This window comes from Rhinichthys klamathensis, unplaced genomic scaffold (genome assembly GCF_029890125.1).
Source record: "Rhinichthys klamathensis goyatoka isolate OS25496 unplaced genomic scaffold, OSU_Roscu_1.1 h1tg000281l_1, whole genome shotgun sequence".
Classification (NCBI taxonomy): domain Eukaryota; kingdom Metazoa; phylum Chordata; class Actinopteri; order Cypriniformes; family Leuciscidae; genus Rhinichthys; species Rhinichthys klamathensis.
The window spans coordinates 4,713,541-4,734,503 of record NW_026606800.1 but is presented as its reverse complement, the minus strand read 5'-3'; the positions used below and the strand labels follow the sequence as shown (position 1 = coordinate 4,734,503).

At 37.7% G+C, this 20,963-nt stretch overlaps 1 protein-coding gene across 1 annotated transcript in view; it reads right to left on the bottom strand.

Annotated features, from left to right (window-relative positions):
• Positions 1-20,513, bottom strand: part of rcan2 (regulator of calcineurin 2) — a 68,718-nt gene extending 48,205 nt beyond the window's left edge. The window contains exons 1-2 of the mRNA XM_056269117.1: positions 20,350-20,513; positions 17,271-17,488 (exon numbers count right to left, since the gene is read on the bottom strand). Coding sequence (XP_056125092.1) covers positions 17,271-17,486 — 216 coding nt within the window. The 5' untranslated portion in view covers positions 17,487-17,488; positions 20,350-20,513. The remainder of the gene's footprint in view (positions 1-17,270; positions 17,489-20,349) is intronic.
• Between the last annotated feature and the right edge of the window lie 450 nt (positions 20,514-20,963).

Sequence of the window (20,963 nt, the reverse complement as noted above, 5' to 3'; positions counted from 1 at the left end):
CAAACCAGGATACTGAAGCAACTGACAGTAAGAGTCAAAGTAGAAATGTAATGACTTTTTATTCTGAATTTAAAGTGACAATAACAACAATACTGTGCTCATGTGGGTTAAAATACTGCATTTCCTATTGTTACAACTATACATTACATATTGCTTATATGATTGGTGCAGGCAGGGTAACAGTTAACAGGCAGAAAACACTGGCAGATAAGAGTCAGTTGTTTAAGCACATGTAGATTCTTTTTTCTTGTTTTTCAGGTACAGTATAAAAAAAAACATTGAACTTGAAGCAAGATATGTTTAATAGAAGCAATACTGTATAAGATATTGAGACTTGTTTAATAAGTGCCTTTGGGGGGTTTTCACTTATTTTTAGTAAGTAATATGAAGTAATATACTGTATTTCTTGTGGAGTATGTTTAGGGACTGAGTATTTTTAGTTATCTTTATATATAGACAACAGTCTATAGTATGTCCTCATTTAAATAGCTCAGTGTGTGTGTGTGTGTAACAAGCAGGCGTTCAGGACCTCGGAGAGCTCCCCGCGTCAGGTGTGACCACTGACTCCCCCCCCCGGCAGACAGACACACACACACACACACACACACACACACACACACACACACACACACACACACACACACACACACACACACGAGTCCTGAGTCGAGATTATTATGGCACACACAGCAGCCCTGGGCAACCGGGACACACTCTGGATATTTCCATCAACTTTCCACTCCAAAGCAACAAGGCAGGAAGAAACCAGCCCACATTTTCCCCTGCCAATACACACACACACACACACACACACACACACACACACACACACACACACACACACACACACACACACACACACACACACACACACACTTCCAGATAACTACTCTCCTTGACTGACCTGTCTCCTTATCTCTCACATACTTATATGTATACATGGTTACTGCCAGTAAACAAACTAAATAACAATTTAACAACAGAGCAGCTAAGGTAAACACCTCATTTATAATGCAGATTAGGAGTAATATAACAACTAGTTTTCATATAACCCACATGTCAGACTGCAACAGGACATTTGAGAGTTTCGTTTCCCATTTTAAGCCTTATGCTTTCTCTGATCCCCGGAAGAAGAGATTTTATCCAGGAATCCCCCAACTGTTACCACATGGCAATCTGCACCACTGACTGGCCACAGAGGTACATTATCTATAATATAATACAGCTATAATACATCCTAGTACAAGCAAAAGCTAACTAATTTGCGTTCGACCAGGCTGCTACTGAAAAAGTGCAAATATAGTTATGTGATGCACTGGTTATACTATGCAACTTCAATGTGACATGATCAATTTTCCTCTCTCACTTGTCCCTCTATACTAATTTTCAATTTCTCTCCACTGTTCCCTCTATAACAAAGAGGTAAAACTAGGGTGTTCTAAATGGTTGTCAGGGTGTTCCGGGTGGTTGCTAGGGTGTTGTTAAGGTGTTCTGAATGGTTGCCAGGGCATCTCTATGCGGTTGCTAAGTTTTACTGAATGGTTTCCACACTGTTATGGGTGGTTGCTAGAGCCAGTGTTATTTTAGTATTATTTATATAGTATGATAGTATTTATTAATATTTTGAATGAGCTTTGATTTTATATTTTCAGATTTCATTTTAGTTTAAGTTGGTTTAATGCTGTTTATGCATTGGTTGCAATGCTGTTCTGGGTGGTTGCTAAGGCGTTGCTACGTGGTTTACTGGGTGTTCTTGGTGGGTGCTAGGGCATCGCTATGTTGTTGCTAATGTGTTCTGAATGGTTGCAACACGGTTCTGGGTGGTTACTAGGGTGGGTGGCTGCCAGGGCGTTGCTATGTGGTTCCTAAGGTGTTCTGAATGGTTGCAAAGCTGTTCTGGTTGGGGTGGGTGGCTGCCAGGGAATGACTATGCTATTGCTAAGTGTTCTGACTAGTTGACAAGGTGTGGGTGGTTGCTATGGCATTGCTACTTCGTTTGCCTGTATATGCTCTGGGTGGCTGCCAGGGCGTTGCTATGTGGTTGCTAATATGCTGTTGTAGATGAAAAAAGAGAAGAAAAAAGGGGAAAGGTTGCTGTAATGTAGCATCCTGGAGCTGGAGGATGAATAATGATATTCACATATGCCCTTGGCACTAAAAAAGATCTCAATGAGGCTTGAGCTGGCTATTTGCATCAAATTTACAAGGTGGAATAAGAGTGACACAAGCAAAAATTCACTGGTGATTTGCCAGGAGATGTGATGGAAATGATATAGCATCTTCTTATTCAGCAGAGATCCTCCCTGGGCATTTAAACACTTATAGCAACTGACAACAGCAAAGCTGAGATCCAGAGATCTGACAAGTAAACCAGACAATATTGGCCAACAGCAACACTACAGCATAGATAACAGCTGAAAATAAACAACTGCTGCAGATAAACTCCCTGGTCTCACACGAAAAAGGAAAAATTAAATAGTTGTTTTAGGATGATAAATATCTTTACAAACAATTCACTACGCAGATGCATCAGGGGAATTGAAATATTATTTCTTTATTTGATTAATTTGTCATTCGGCAAGATAACAGGCTGGATCTTATTTAATCTCCTTCCCGCAAGCACTAAATACCATGTCTTAACTAAAGACATGCTTGTAATCTGCTAGCATTAATAGGCTTTGTTTGATGGCATTTGCACTGTTTAACTCTTTTTTGATAGGGGAAGAAGTTTGTTCAAAAATGTCTGCTGAGAACAGCAGATACATAAATTGCACATCTTTCTGACAGGTAAATAAAGAGTCTCAGCCTCTTCAACAAGGCAAGATTGAATCTAATATTACATTCCTCCCATGTGGCCTTGTTATGTGACGACAAAAGCAACAGAGGAACACGATGAAAAAGCAAATAAGTCATTAGGTGATGTGTAATTAAGCATCATATTGGAAATGTTGATCTTAACGCTAGGCTAGATGAATAGGAAACAGTTGTTTGTTTGTTTATTCTTATTTCTGTGTAAGAGCCGAGATTACAAAAGTCTTTAGAGAAATCAAAATGTTATTTTGAAAAATGACAAAGTTATGAACAAGGTGGCGCAGATCCCAGACTAAAGAAAAACGAATTCATTTTCACCTCTGGCTCACTGAGACAGTTGTGTAAACAACAGTCGATAGAAGCTCTGGGAAATATACTGTTCCCAAAAGAATGGCATGAGCTCTAAATTATATTCAATTATTAATAAAAGGTCCCCCAAACAGCCAAAAGATCTTGGGTTTTTATATTATATATATTGAAGCATTATATTGCAAGATCTTTGTACTAGTTCAGAATACGATTGCGAGTGTGATATTGCTTTTAACAGTCCTAAGTATACAGTAACTTATGTTTTAGACAATGTTGACAGTCTAATTTTGCTCGTAAATATCTCCAAACAAATCCACAATCGAATAAACCATCGAGTGTTTGAGCAACACAGAGCAGGTGGTGTTAGTCAATCACACATTCATAAAAGCAGTCTTTTATTTAGTTCCTAAATGAATTATTGTTTTTGAACAAATAGGTTGATTTTATGATTCAATGACTCACTCATTGTGACACTTGTTTCGTTCCTGAATGAATCAGTGTTTTTGAACAAATCTGAATCAATGATTCATGCATTAAGTGACTAAAGGAACTGTTTTTGAATGATTCATATAAATGAACAGCTAAAGACTGGTTTAATGATGTAACCTGCAGAAAGACTCCCTGAAAATCCCCACATTTTTGGTGAATTACTACTGGATAAGGTGTAAAAAGTATTACGTTAGAGTATATCATCACATCAATTTTAAATCTGTGCCTGTTATATGTCATTGCAGAAAAAACACAACAAAATATACCACTGTAATATGTTAAAAAGCTTTACTGAGGCTTTTCTTAGAATCAGTGGAGTAAAAACCCTGTTTTGTAAGTGGTCATGACATGTGACAGTGACGGGGGTGGACTGGTTTTAGAGCCAGTCCCTGCTTACAAAGTAATAGCTCAGGGATCAGAGGATGATGTCCACCATGATGCCCATATGTATTCTTTGCTACTATTCATAAGCAATTGCAATGTATTATTAATAAGCAAATGCCTTTGGATGAGACGTTAAACCGAAGTCCTGACTCACTGTGATCATAAATAATCCCAGGATGTCCTTCGAAAAAGAGTAGGGGTGTAACCCAGGCATCCTGGCCAAATTTGCCCATTGGCCTCTGTCCATCATCAAGGCCTCCTAATCATCCCGATAATACACTGATTGACTGCATCAATCTGCTTTCTAGTGCAATATTGCTGCCGTTGCATCATCCAGGTGGATGCATCACACTGGTGGTGGTTGAGGAGATTCCCCCCTTCTATATGTAAAGTGCTTTGAGTACCAAGAAAAACGCTATATAAATGTTACAAATTATTATTAATTATCAATTTTTATTTTTGGTTAAATTGTCCCTTTATAACATGAAAAATGACACCCATCACCTTTAAGACAATATAGCCAGGGAAAAACAGAAAGTCCTTTTGTCCATTGTGAGCAAATTCATGTGCCATTCATTTGCGAAAAATATATCTGTTAACATTAACTGTGCATAAATGTAGCCTATATCTTAAAAGAGAATTCTTGGAACGAATGGGTCCTGTCCCAGTTCTACAGTCATTACTCATAGCACACACTTTGATAATGTGTGTGGAAATTGTCAGGGTTGGAAGTCACAATGGCACTAATCTCTGCGCAGGATTCTTAAAAAGAGCCTTGCTGTGAGTAATGTGGATTGAGTGAGCTATTTCCAGCGCTCGGTGCAGTAAAACCTCACCCTGACTCATCGTGCATACTTTAGGAGGACATTAATATTTTACCAGCATTATAGCTCACAAAAAAAAAAACGTCCTCAGATCGTCCCTCTGTAGCGGTCTCACAGTAATAGACTTTAACACCTCACAATGATGAGGAAACATCCAAGCAACAGTTTGTCAAGTTAAAATGTTTTTCAAGGATTCTTGCAAGGTTATATTAAAACTAAAACTAAGATGAAAATTATTGATTTAAAGTCCCCCTGGAGTTAATAATTTTTTCACCTAAAACCATAGACTGTATAAAACCATGGACCGTGATCATGTCACCCGTAGGTTTCTGAAGAGCATTTTTAAGCCCAAAGTGGGCGGAGCCACCTGTCGCCATCTTGGCAGCGCGTCATTCCCGGATAACCAAAAATGTGCAAAAAGGTGGGATTAGCTGAGGTGACTTGACGCTAACAGACAGCAGACAAACGGCTAGTAGTGACAGCAGCGGCAATCCACCTGTCACTCAAGTGGCCACGCCCTTAATTATGCAGAACTTTAAGGCTTAATATAATTTAAACGGATGATTTAGAAAAAAATTCACCCCTCTCACAGTTGTCATGAAGGGCAAAATTAGCTATATAGACCAAAACCACTTTTTGTACCAGGCTGTAAAAACATATCTTTTTCTGTTGTAAAGTCGGGCATATTAACAGGGGTATATGGGAATGGGATTGACTCTTTTGGAGCCTGTCTCTAGCGGCCAGTCGAATGAATTGCAGTTTAAGTCACTTCGGTGTTGGATTCAAGAGAGAGAACGGAAGGTTGCTGCTAGCCTAAAACTCATCTTTGATAATCTAAGTGACATATGTAAATATTTTTTCTGTGAAAATAATTTATTTATGCCATTAAAATAGCTTGATTGTAACTTTAAACCCTTGCTTCATTTAGTGTAGTGATTTCGGTGACTTTAAAAAAAAAATGCTATAAGTAACTTAAAATTAAAATAATTAGTGCAAAGTACATTTCCACACTGTCTGACCTTTAGCATTAAATAGGCTGTTTTGGCCATCTCTTATAGCATATCCCCCCCCATATATATATATGGAAAAAAGTCCATGATTTGTCAGCTTTAAAGCAAGGATATTGTGCTTATACCCATGTAAATTTTAGGTGTTACTCATCTCTAAGGATGAAACTATGACGGCACCAACATTCTTTAGTCTATTAGAGCACTTTTATATTCATTGTGGTGCTAATCCATGTAGCAGCTGCATCCTAATAGACACTCTCTAACCTTTGATTACAATAAATCAGAGCCCAGAGCTTTTTGGCTATCTTTCCAACAGGGTTTGATTTGTGGTCTTGAACAGAGAGCAACATCATTGCCCATGCATACAAAGGTTAAATGGTAGGCAGCTGTGGCATGTAATGCATGTTATATGAATACGATGCTGAAAATTAATTAAATGTGAGATGGCCAAAAATTGGCTATGTTTAGAACAGTATACTACCATACAACTCATACTGAACATTTTAACAGTTTTTATTCCAAGATGCTAATGGATGCCCAGTGAATGCAACATGCGTTTACATTTACATTAATTCATTTGGCAGATGCTTTTATCCAAAGTGTCTTACACTACATTCCAATATACATAATATATTGTAGCTTTTTTTTTCATAAATCATTACTATTGTTCACCCATTATGTCTGTTTGTGGGTTTTGCAAATATTTAACCAAGAAAAGTATTAAAAAGAGCTTGTGACTAAAACTCGTAAGTCCATTGGATCCTCAAACTGCCGCTAAAACCTCATAACTCCACACGCCTCTATCGAAGAAAACTGAGTGCCCAACATGGCTACATTAAACTTTATAACCTGTAAGGTGATGAAAATATAATGAGATGCACTTACTGACTCAGATACAGACGTTCTAATGACGGACAAAACAAATATGTCCAAATTCTCAGAAATTCACTGGTCAAAAACCTTGTAACTGTTTGAGTTTGATTTGGGTAAAATGTTAATAATATAATGTCACATGCAAGTGTCTGAACTGAAGCAAGCGGCAAATCAGCATATTAGAATGATTTCTGAAGTGTTAATGGCTGCTAAAAACTCAGCTTTGCCGTCACAGGAATACATTCAAATTTAAAATATATTAAAATAGAAAATAGATATTTTAAAATGTAATAATTTTTCAGATTATTGGTGTTATTACTGTATTTTTAAACAAATAATTGCAGCTTTGGTAAAAGACTTTCAAAAAAACATTTTCAAAAACATTTAAAAATATTACCCATCCTAAACTTTAAAACAGTAGTGTAAGCATAGTGAATTTTATTTATTCAACAAATTTTTCAATCCTTTTCAGCATTGAATAAAATAATCTAATTAATTATAATAAATACTATTCAAATATAATTAATCGTTTATTGCATTTCTCTGGCCTTGTTTACCATCTTGAATTCAATTTTTCACTCAGCTCAACACAATGCATTCTAGTATTACCTTCATTGCTGCCAAAGTAAGGTATCTTAGAAGGTGTCATGATTATGCTGCCAACCGCCTTTATGTGTGATGCCTTAATGTGTTGTCTAGGTAAGCAGCACACTAGGTTTTGGAAAAGAGTTACCGTATTCCATGGACACAGGATTGTTATGAAGTGTCGTTAACACTTAGAAAATGCTATAAGAGATGGCCGGCGGATGAGAGGTATGAGCGTTTTGAAATGGGGCTGGCTGATCAGGAGAATGCAGGGATAGAGAGCACTATGATGACATAAGCATGAGTAGTGACTAGTGAGTGGGAGGTATTAAACCCCCCATGGCAAAAACATTGAGCGCAGCACTGGGAACAGGTACAGCAGAGAGGTCATGCACACGTCATGCACAGTTCTGCATGGATGAGCAACATTAATGCTAATAGATCCCCATTCATGTATTTAACCTTGACAGTTTGCAAAACAAGAACCATAGCATCACGTATCAGTGCTAGCCAGCACAATAAAAGAGTGACACTGGAATGTTAATAGCTCACTTGAGGATAGCAGTAGTCTGTTTTTTTCTGTGTCCCTGCACTCTATAAACGTCATTGAAGAGAGCAGACGTCTGATATTTCTGCAGTGTCACATTACTGGGCTATGGTTTCATCCGTTTGGTGAACTTTAGCCTTTCAAGCAGGAGGTTGGGGTTAGTAGTCAAGCACACACACTGAAACAGCCATAGTACTTTCGGCCTGAGGAAAGGAATTCATGCAGAACAAAAGGCCATACTTGTAACTCCACTTAAAACTGATATGACCATATAAAGCAGAACTCATGACTAACAAGCTCGATTACATAACCCCAATGAAACTAGAGCTCCTCTAAACTCTTCTAGATTCCTCTGTCTTTTGTCAGGGTTTTGTAGTGACATCATATAGGAAACTGTCCAATGAAGAGTCCATTTTTGTGCATATTCTAGGTCATTCTGTACATTTAAACTCAGTTTTTCTGTCTCTGGTCCCAGTAGGATGCTGGTGTGTTGGTGCCTCAACCACGATGGGACGTTTGCTATTCAGAACTGAATTCAGAATGCCTTTCAAATTCCAACTGAATTCCTGAACTTTAATTGAGGTTAGTCAAGTCAAGTCACCTTTATTTATATAGTGCTTTATACAATACAGGTTGTTTCAAAGCATCTTTATAGTGTGTGGCAACCAGGCTGGGGCCGAGAGCCGTGGGAACGGAGCGTGGCTGGTGGCACAAGTGATGATGAGCGTCACCTGCACACCACACCTGATGTGAGTACCATGTAGTGGCTCCAGAATGATAAAAGGAGGAGTGATGACAGTGAAGGATGAGAGAGGACCAGGCCTGGAATTTATGTTATGTTTTATATTTTATTATGGTTATATGCGGCAGTCGTCCGTGAGGCGCTGCCGCTTTACTTTCGTCTTGTTTTTTGTTTATTTTTGGATTAAAGTTAACGTTGAATGTTCGCCGGTTCCCGCCAGCTCCTTCCCTTATCAATGAACTTCATTACGGAGTGATAACAGGAAAATGATTCAATGATGCAAACAGAAGTCATTTCGGCTGTACAGCAGTTCTAAAAGAAAATAGTGTCATTATTCAGCTGAAGTCAGTTCAGTGTTGATTCATCTCCGTTGTAAAGATCATCAATTATTAAATTAGTTCATTTTCATCTATAAAGCAGTTCTGCTGAAAACAGTGATGTCATCGCCCAGCTCAGTTCTCTGCATTCAAATCAATAATATTGTTGAATATTAAGTTTCCCCAACTAAGCAAGCCAGAGGCGACAGAGATAACAAACAGGATGTAGAATACCATTCTGACTGACCATCATTAAAAAATATTGTTCTTCTACATTTTGATTACCAGTACTTTCGATGGAGGGACAGAAACCTCTAAGGTGTCATTAAAATACCTTAATTTGTGTTTAACCAAGATTAACCAAAATCGTAAGGGTTTGGAATGACATGATGACAAATGATGGCAGAATATTTCTTTTGGGGTAAACTATTCCTTTCATTTAATTTAAATAATTTAATATTCAATTTAAATAAATGTATTTAAATGGTTAATTCATCCAAAAACTAACATTCTGTCATCATTTACTCACCCTCATGTCGTTCCAAACCTGTATGACTTTCTAAGATCTGCAGAAGAAAGTCATACAGGTTTGGAACGACATGAGGGTGAGTAAAATATGACAGAATTTTCATTTTTGGGTGAATTATCCCTTTAAATAAATTTAACTACAGAGCCAAGAATTGTTTTTACCCTGAGAATGTCTCTCTAACCATTAGGCCACAACTGTAGCCCAATGGCGGAGATCACATTGAGCAGCTATTTTAATTGTAGGTATTATTGCTGATTTTAACATTATTTTATGCCATTAAACGCAGATTTTGTATATTCTGTGTATATTTATATATAAGGAACAAAAATACATTATACAATAAAAAAGTGAAATGTTGTTTTAGTGGTAACAGCGAATAATATTATGGCTCATGGGGGCCTTTATCACACACACCTCTTATAATGTGAATACTGGATGCATGCACTGAAAACAGCATATCTGAAGGATAAATCTCACTTTGTCTTTCTGCAGGCTTGGTAATCACTCCCCTGTTGCAGAGAACATTTCTCCATGTTTGCCATGCTAACAACTCAAGTGGCAGCTCATAAGTGAGACACTATGTGAATCATGTCTAGGTTTACGTGCGTGACATTTCCAAAGTGGAGATTGTATTGATGCAGGGTGAGATTGTATTGATGCAGAGTGAGCTCAAGGGAGAGACGCAGAAAAAGTCTATGACGGATAGCCATGACGTACCGCTGGCTGACGTGGGTAATTCTATCAGTAAATGCCACCGCAATATAAAAACTATAAAACAGCTCTTAGTATGTAGTACACAATGAGAAGACAAATGCCAAATAATGTTAAAGGGATAGTTCACCCAAAATTGAAAATTCTATCATTTACTTCCCAGTATGTCATTAAAAAAAAAGACAAAAAAAGATATTTCAAAGAATGTAGGTAACCAAGTAACAGAAAACAGTTTCTGTTCCTACTGACTTCATATGGACAAAAATGGTAAGTCAATGGGAACCAAAACTGTTTGGTTACCAACAGTTTTTAAAATATCTTCTTTTGTGTTCCGCAGAAGAAAGAAAGTCATCCAGGTTAGGAACGAGATGAGTGTCACAGTCCTCGTCTCCACCAGTCTGTCTTTGTGTCTGCACTACACTTCCCAGAATCCTCCTCGTCTCCACACCTGTATTCACTCCCTCACTTACCAGCCTGTCCCTCGTTATCATCAGCAGTGTCACCTGTTTTCACCTTGTTATGTTTGATTCATGCTTGTATTTAGTTTGCTTCTGTTCAGTCTGTCCTGGTCGGTCGTTGTAAATGTTTTGGTGTTGCGTGAGTTATACTGCCGGTTTGTACCAGCCTGCAGTTTTATTTGTTAGTAAAAGTATTTGCATTGGAGCTCTTGCCTTTTGTCTTCTTCTGCCTGCACCACCCGTGACAGACTGAACAGAAGCAAACTAAATACAAGCATGAATTAAACATAACAAGGTGAAAACAGGTGACACTGATGATGATAACGAGGGACAGGCTGGTAAGTAAGGGAGTGAATACAGGTGTGGAGACGAGGAGGATTCTGGGAAGTGTAGTGCAGACACAAAGACAGACTGGTGCAGACGAGGACTGTGACAGAGAGTGAGTAATTGATTTTTTATTTTTGGCTGGGCTATCACTTTAACTAATAAAAGACAATTTGTCTTTAAATGCTGCTTCACAAAGTCTTCCCTGAAAGTAAAAAAAAAAAAAAAAGTTTCAGTAGCTTAAAGTTTGAAAGTTTGGCTGTCAAAACAGCATAATTAGAAAGGAAGACAGTTGGTTTTAGTCTTGACAGAAGAGTCAATCCACATAATTCGCATTGCATCAGCTCTCCGCGTGGGCTCCAGACTGCCTGATTTTGTCAAATCTGTAAGATTGCTTTTCTATTCTTAGGGAGCTAATAACGCCATACGTCTTTAAATAGATCATATGCATCACCTGGGCCTTTCATGGGGTTAATATAATCACAGCCTACTAAATTGATTCAGCGGCTCAGATGCACAAGAAGTGCCTCTTCCAGAGGTGCCAAACACAATCAAACATTTTGACAGCGCTGCGAATCACGGCTGAAGGCAACGGCACGGTGCTGATGCTCCTTTGCAACAATTTGACCTCCCTTGATCAATCAGCAAAGTGGGGGCACTCGACAGCAGTCCGCGTCCAGGCGAGAGGGGAGAGCGGGAGAAACGAGAATAGCAACAGCCTATTCTGTCTCCCTGTCATCTGTCATTAAGCTTCATAAATCTGGAGCATTCCATTGCTCTCCGGATGTTAGCCAAATCCAATCAGGGATGCTGAATACTCTGCGCTGAAGGGATTGCAGGGTCACAGGGGGCTACGTCCAAGCAACAGCCGGCTATGGGGGTAGAATGTTTAAAATGCAATAATCTCATACACATGAGTGAAAAATAAGGATAGAAATATAATAATAACTTCTAAGATGATGCAGATGACATTATGGCAGCTGACTATAATAGCATCTATGCGTTTCCAGCATGCACTTGTGGTTGCAGAGACCTAGAAATCAGGTCTCAATCAGTTAATAGTTATGCCACGTACACACAAATTATATACATTTAAAATATGTAAACTAATAAATAAATAATTCATTATTCAACTTAAATACTTGGACATTTACTTTATGTAACAAGTAATTATAGATTACTGATAATGATAATTGTGAATGTGTAGCTAATATATCAGGATAATCTCCTATTTGGGTATCTGTATGCTATGCTAGTACATAAGCTAACTAAAACAGACATTTTGCCAGAGATTTTAAAAGAGGAACCAATTTGTCACTACCTCAGTACTGAATTCAAGTGACCGCAAATCTTTCCTGGTTATGTCTGATTCAAACAAACTTGGAACCGTTACTGTGACATGTACATTTGCATACAGTAATTAAGCTTGTGAAAAAAAGTTGTTGATATATAATCAGAATATGTCTACATGGTGTATCAAATACTTTTTATTTAAGTCTGGTTTTTGATTACATGTTCACTTTATAAACAAGAAAAAAAATTATTCAAGCTAAAATGCTGTTTAGGTTATGGTGACTGACGATAGCATATCCTTCGTAGCTCCATCAACATAAGTTATAAATAAATGGGCCAGTCAGTCCCATTACACCCATTAATTCAAAACTGTCCCCTTCCAATCAGAGACAGATTCATTAAACAGCAATCAGTTGAGTAGCTACCAGACAGCTTCTGCATCCCACAACCATGTGCTCTGTAATCAATTTAGAGGAAGGGGAGAAGATCTTTATCAACAGTTCAGCAAAAAGCCATTTATGAAAGTTGGCCAATCCAGGAGATGCAATCATGCTCTGTTAATCAGTTAATATTTCATGGCATTTGTAGGGGAAGAAGTCAAATATTAAGAGCAGAATTATCAGCACAATTAGCTGGCTAATTAAGTATATGTTCCCTCGTTTATGATAGGGGTTTGTATTCTGTAATAGACACTATAATTGACGTTCTCAAATAAATTAATTATTCTTTACATTCTTGCTATGTGGCTAAAGAACTGTTTGGCTCACAGTTTTGCTCAACCACAAATTGCTGTGTTTATTTGACTGCGTTTTATTTCTACCCAGTTGACAACAGCCATGTTTTATTAGATCAATGTTAACAAATATCTAAGTAAAATGTTTAAAATAATAAGAAAAGAGAAACTATCCAGGTTTAGAAAATATACATTATTTATACATTATTACTACAAATAATATTTAATATAAATCATACAACAGTGTGTTTTTTTTCAAAAACGCTTTCTGCAAGTTACATCAATATGCCGAGGTGGCGAGATGTGACTGTTTTTATGAGTGAGTCACTTAGATGATTTGTAAATCATCCATTCATTTACGAATTAAACTAGTGACTAGTCTTTAGGTGTGTTCGACTTTTGCAGACCGGCGACCGGTCTATGACATCAAAGTTCTGCGAGAGAGATATCATACATCGAATGATCTGTGCAGTGACGCTTCATGACGAACACACCTTTTATTATAAGTGAGAATCGTTCATTCAACCGATTTGTTCAAAAACACTGATTTGCTAGGCGTTAGGTGACTTTGTTTGGAATTATTTTTATTGGCAGAGTAAAAACTGTCAATATTGTGCCTAAAAAGGCAGAACCCAGTATTAACTTCTTGTTTGTTGAACTGTTTTGATAATTTGTTCATTTTTAATTAGGACCAGGACTGGTACACTATTAAAGGGGAGTAGGGGACCTATGATGCTCCTTTTTAAAAGATGAAATATATCATTCTTAGGTGTCCCCAGAATGTGTCTGTGAAGTTTCAGCTCAAATTACCCCACAGATCATTTATTGCATGTTGTAAATTACCATTTTTTTAGTGAAAGCAAAAAAATGCTGTTTTCGTGCATTTGTATCTTTAAATGCAAATGAGTTGCTGCTCCCCACCCCTTATCCAGAATAATGCTGTGCCTTTACAGCAACCTTAGATACTCTCCCAAAAACTAACAAAACATCTGTTTGGTTTTGATAATCATCTATCATGGTCATGCTCACGTGACATTGCAGTTTTTCTTCATCATTAAAGTTTTTTAATTTGCATGCATTTTAAAGCCATATCAATTTAAACTTCTGATATATGATTTTCTGAAAGCACATCCGAAGCACGCGCACAGAAAGCTGGATGTCAGACGGCGTGTCCCGTGAGTATTAAACTAAGTTCTCTTTCACATCTTATTGCGCTTAAACTGTCAAATACACACAAGGTTATAACCATACAAAGTTCACGGTTCTGTCTGTGAACGTAAACAGCACCGAAAGAAATTGCATGTGTATATTAGATCTGTGTTTTAAAGTGACAGCAGCATAATATACAGCTGTCAATTGACACTATGGACGCATAATTAGTTCTCTTTCACATCTTATTGCGCTAAAACTGTCAAATACACACAAGGTTATAACCACACAAAGTTCACGGTTCTGTCTGTGAACGTAAACAGCACCGAAATAAATTGCATGTGTATATTAGATCTGTGTTTTAAAGTGACAGCAGCATAATATACAGCTGTCAATTGACACTATGGACGCATAATTAGTTCTCTTTCACATCTTATTGCGCTAAAACTGTCAAATACACACAAGGTTATAACCACACAAAGTTCACGGTTCTGTCTGTGAACGTAAACGGCAGCGAAAGAAATTGCATGTGTATATTAGATCTGTGTTTTAAAGTGACAGCAGCATAATATACAGCTGTCAATTGACACTATGGACGCATAATTATGTTTAAAAAAAAAACAATATAAAAGTGAATTTTGCATAATAGGTCCCCTTTAAAATATAAATCTGCATGAAACCCACAGTGTCACAGTGTTGTAGTGAAACTCTATTCGGGCTACAATGTAACTTAACTTTTAACAAAAGCATTGAAGCCACACAACCTTGCCCCAAACCAAACTAACAGCATGGTACAACAAAGTCCCTGATTATGGATCACTGAATTCACCTTAAAAACAGTAACTTTCAACACTGTTCTTGTTATGTAAGGAAATTAACCACATGAGTCATGCCAAGTCAGGTTCAAGTTAATGCGAGGCAAGGGGACACTCTTCAAGAATACTGTGTGCATGTTCGTATTAGTGGAGTCATTCAAGAGTAAAAGACAGGGCACTTGTTCTATTTCATAAGGAGCCCTTCTGGAGCCTGTGACTCAATGGAGCGAGTCATGGACCACCTTTTATACAGCCCTTCAATCAGATGATCTAGTCTGTCTTAGAGTAGCTGTCAGGATGGATCAGTGTAAGAAGTGTAGCCTATGTGCGTGTGTGTTCAGATTTCTTTTTCCATGTGTGTGTGTGAGATGCAGTCCAGTGCAGGTCAGAGGCAGACAGACATGGTAGAGCTCAGCATATCACATGATCGGTGTTCTTAAAACTGTTCGAAGAAGGTCTGGACTAAATATTCAGCTAGAGGTCAAATATACAGTAACTGCTGTGTTTCCTGTTCCAAGCATGGTTCCAAGTGATGTAACATTCAGGAGACATAAAGAGCTTAAAGTTGGCATTACATTTTCTAAATGCGTCTTAATGATCTTATTGTGATTCATCCATTCATTCATTTTTTTCTTTTCCCATATAATTTAATCAAAATGATGATGTCAAAACTACATCTTCCGGTGAAACAATAGACTTCTCTCTGGTGACGTATGCCGGATTTTTCCAATAGTCCATTTCAACCCTACCCCTATTCTTGCAATCTACAGCAAGTTTGCAATAAGATCTGCCTCCATCCAATCAACAACCGATGGACAGAACCAAGTCCTGTTCTACATTATTTCTTTTTCGATAATCCAAAAATGTACATCACGATATGCAAGACATCGGTCGCTACCTCTGTTACATTGCCAAGTTAGAGACTATAGCAACATGATCGAACAAGGAATAGTTTACCAAAAAAGGAAAATTATGTCATCATGTCGTTCTGCCATGAAACACAAAATGAGATGTTAAGCAAAATGCTAATATTAGTAATATTTTGTCAATTTTGGAGTTGGACCCATTCTCATTTACTTTTATTGTATGCAGGGTTAACTTTCTGCTTAACATTTCCTTTTGTGTTTAACAGAAGAAAATCATATGGGTTTGGAACTACCCGAGAGTGAATATGATGACAGAATTTTAATTTTTGGGTGAGTTTTCACTCTTTAAAGTTGGCATGAAATGACAATTCTATCTATTATCTACATGCATATTCATCCATGTATATATTTCATTTTTAATTTTGTTTTATCAAAATCTCATAACTGGATTTTCTGGTGAGAATTTGGTGATTTACTGTATGCAGGAATTCTCCAATCATTTATTCTGCTTAAACTCCGGCTCTGCAAGCCCATGTTCATCTGTCACCATTTTTGAGTGCAACACCCAAAAATCCAATCGACAATCAATGAATGAATAGTCTCCACACTTTTTTTGTGATAATCCATTACACCTGGATCTGTGTCACAATAAAGAAGAAAAGAGCTGTTGCTACTTCCGTTTCATCGTGACTTCAAACATTTCTCCCATGTTTTATCACCAAAGTGTTGAAGCCAAAAGCTCATTATAACTTCTATTACAGCTTTTCATTACTACATAAGATAGCTTTAATCAGCCATGCAGCCTTTTGGTTCTATCTGTGTATCTATTGTGAGAAAATAAGATGCTGAACTGAAAATATGGGAAGAAACATAATAGTTATCTGCATTTTGTCAATATTTTTGCCATTGGTCATCATAAGCAAATCATACCAGGAGCAAAACCACAAATAGGCTTTCATAAGAAGTGAAAGATACTCCCTTGCCTCTAGGTGTAAACTCACTCCTTAGAGCGTTTGCAAATGAGGAGAAAGCAGCGGCGATGAGAGCCCTCAAGCCGAATTTCACACCTGAAGTGGCCTACATGGATAATTGGGTTGGAGAGGCCTAATTCAAAATCATGTAATGCAGGTTGAGGGAATTGCTTTTCCACTGGAGCATTCTAGCATACCTACCAATCAAATTGCCTTTGTTCCTATGTCTCCATGAGGTTTTTACTGTGCCACAATACATTTAGAACTATCTAAAGGGGGAAATATTGTTTATTTTGTAATGTTCTTCTCCTTTCTTTTCATGCTCTTTGACTCTTGAACTCAACCAATCATGTGAGGCTGTAATCTGAATAACGAGGAGGCTGAAAAGTTTTTAAAATCCTGTTTGGAAACAATCATTTTTGTGACTCCATTTGGTGCCACTAGCGCAATGAACTTCCATATCAGCTTTACAGGAGTGATTTCTAAAATTAAGTGCTGGTGAATATGTGAGTAATTTCATTTAACCTTACCTTGCCCTCGTGGTCTTCAAATACTGATTGGTCGACGTTGCAGGCGAAGAGGGACATGGGGAGATCATTGAAGTCGGTGATTTGTTGGAAACTGTCTCCCAGTGAGGACTCCCCCACGGTGGACTGCAGGACTACCAGCTCTTCTCCTCCTAGGAGGTAAACCCGCTGGAGGAATGGAGAACTTCTCATGTTGGCAAATAAATGCTCTCCCTTCATGGCTGTAAGGGGTACACAACCATATCAAAACTGAGGATGTTTTTCTAATATCACCAATTGCTTTCAGGATATATTCTACACTTTACAGTCCACTTACAATGTTTTCCGTTGACATGTTTGCTTTTTGGCATGACTAAGGTCACTAAACATGAGAAATATATGGTTCCTTTCCTTGTTCACCAAATGAATAATCAATATCTTTCACCAAATGTTCTTTGTAGCTATACAAATTAAAGGGTGAAAACAGTAACTTAAATATTGTTTAATCCACATGATTTTTTTCAATTGTTTACAGGCTGTATTCTACACTTTGCAGTCTACTTACAACATGGATGAAACAGAACAGAAACAGGAACTGGACTGACTAAAAAAACCGAGCTAAACTGAAGAAAAAATAATCAATATCATTCAACAGATCTTCTTTGTAGCTATACAAAGGGGTCAGTAACAGTAAAAGCAAACAAATAGAGGCAATAAGTATACTCATATATTGTTTAAACATTATTTAATTACAAAACAGGGAAAACTAAAAAAGCTACTTGAAGTACCCTCACGTTCTGTTGATGCTGATATATACAAATCCTGTTTTCCTTGTGTTGCTTTAAGATATTTATGACCTGTATTTTATACACCCAGGCAGCATAGGAAGCGCATGTCCTCACGACAGGTGACACGGAACTAGAACAGTTACCTCCCAGAACCCCATCGAGCAGATGTTAACCCCTGGCCTCGGTAACTAATGCTCCACCAAAAGATTAGGTGATGGGCTTAAAGCAGAACTGGTCTCTTGTCAGCCCACACAAACAACAACGGCAAGTGGGGAACAGCTTGCACCCATTTCCATAGAGCTTTTCCACATGCCCTTTCTTCCCATGATCCCCCCTGACAAGCTTGGTCCGTGGGCAAAGCCAGCACTGTCGCCGGTGTCACACGCACTGTTAAATCTCCCGCAGCTATTTTTGGGATCAATAGCCCATCACCAGCCACACATACACGCTCTCTAACACACGCGTGCTCTCACTTTCACTCAAGGCTATAGATAGAGGCTGGAGCTGTCTGGTTCATTCTTGCCCTGTGTAAACGAGGCTAAAAATAGAACGAGGACTAATGAAATGCAGAGATTGTGAGGAACTTGATTAACATGAAGACTTCCAGACAGGGATCAATTTCATTTACAATATTACCATGGCCCTGAATGAGATAAGGATGAGCATAAACTATGCATGAGCTTAAGCATGCTATTGGCGCTCAGCTTTAGATTTTAAGTGCCTTTAATTTTGGAAATGGTTTTTAAAGCTCAGCCAAAAAGTATACTGTTTAACTAAAGCTATATATATATGTTTTCTTGTTGGCATGACTAAGGTCACTGAACATCGGAAATGTATGGTTCCTCCTAACTAACCGAATGAATAATCAATATCATTTCACCAAATCTTCATTTTAGCCATACAAACTAAAAGGGGAAAACAGTAACAGTTACACAGTACACATTACTATTAAATATTGTTTAATCCACATTCATTTTTGAATACCATCATGTAGCCTATGCTTTGTTAATATTGACTTTCTGACCCCCTTTTATTTTTGTGTGTATTATGTGTATACATACTCAAACAATTATAACCAATCTCTTAATTAATTAATCTCTTATAAATCTCGTTTCCCAAATCAAATTCTTTTTGTTTTCATGACCTAATTAAAACCCATTTAACAGATGTTATTTTGGCAAATTGGAAGGTTATTTTCAGAAATATGATTGTACTCCAATATTGTTTTTTATGTGGTCAATCTGAGATACAGCATATTCTGGAAAAACTGCATTCAACAATTATAAATAGACAATTGGCTAGTGTGCACACTAATCAGAAAATTTTATTTTATTAAACTTATTTTTAACTTTTTATTTTTATAAAAAAAGGGCCCTGGGGTCTCTCAGATTTCTCAAGTTATTATATTTATTGCCTTCAAAAATTATGTATAACGAAATGCTCTAACAGTTATTATAGTGTATTATAGTAAATTACAGTGTACATGACCTTATTAGTTACAACTAAGAGATTTTAAAAGCCTTTGGGTACAAACATTGGCTGTTTAACAATAAATAACTCTGTATTATATAATATGTATTGTTTGTACAGTGCATAAAGGGCAAAATGAAAAGGGTAAGTGTCAATCACAGTCTACTGCAACCTGTTTGCTGCATCCCCTTTGAGTCATCACTAGAGGAGCGGTCCCTCTGTCGTCATCACCTAACATTCACTTTTCTTCTATTCGCAATAAGGGTTTATTTTCATCATGTCTCCCTGTCTGATGACTAATATAACAAACCCTTATGGTGAACATGCCACATCAACATTTCAATTTCAGCAACTGTCAATACAGCACACTACTGGCCGCTTCTGTCAAGGTCAAGGAGTGCACTTCATAAACTAGGCTACTATTACAAATTCAATAGCATCATCAAATGTCTTGCATACTCTTTGTAGGATTGTAAGGCTGGTTATTGAAGCATATCTGTCTATCAATGCAGACTTTCCAAGTCCCCATAAACTCGTGTAAAAGTGATTTTTTTAAAAGTGACATGCATACAGGATTAAAGCAGTGCAGAATAAAGTAAATACTATAGTATACACTATAGTTAATACTACATAATATATAGGCTACTATGTGTAGAATAGTATACTATGTGTAGAATAAGTATACAACACTTAAAAAAACTGCATTCATTTGACACTCTCTCGCTTTCTCTCTCTCTCTCTCCTTCTCTGAGCATTTATAAAAGCAGCAACACCTGTCAAAGCACTACAGTATCCTACAGATACAGGATGATATAATGAAGTAAATCGACACGGTTTTTCCGTACCTGTGCGGGATGTGGCAGTCCGGTGTGCGTATCTTCTGCGCGGTAGCTTTGTCTCCCTCTCTTGCCTTTGTGAATCAAGCTCGCATTCCAGCTGCGATTCACTAATCTCCTGACGTTACTGCAGACAGCTTGATTCACCAATGACCGCCTCCCGGCATTCAAATGATGTTTGCTCAACCCACTAATGAAATGCAGCGCTGCGTACGCGGGGGAGATTCTGGGACCAATAGCCTTCTCCTAAAAGCGAATATGCAAATTGATGAAACTACGTCAGAGGTTTCGCCAGCAGTTGGATGTTGCGGCGCTATGACACGTTCAGCAGGTTGCTTTTAGTAAATGGTGCAGGGCAAAGCAGAGATTTCTTGAAATGAATTCTGTCAGACTCGAAAACACTTGCAGCATGGGTTGAATTGTGCGGTGAGTTGAATGCGATAAAATGTGATAGTGTTTGTGGGTATCTAATTATACTATAGTAAAAAAAGAAACCCTGCGGAGAGAAACAATTGAAACTGGTTTGCTGGTCTACGCTGTTTTTTTGTTTTGTTTTGTTTTTCTTTAGCTGAAGACCAGATTTGCCAGGCTAGGAAACCAGCTTGTAAGAACTTTTTTTAAAA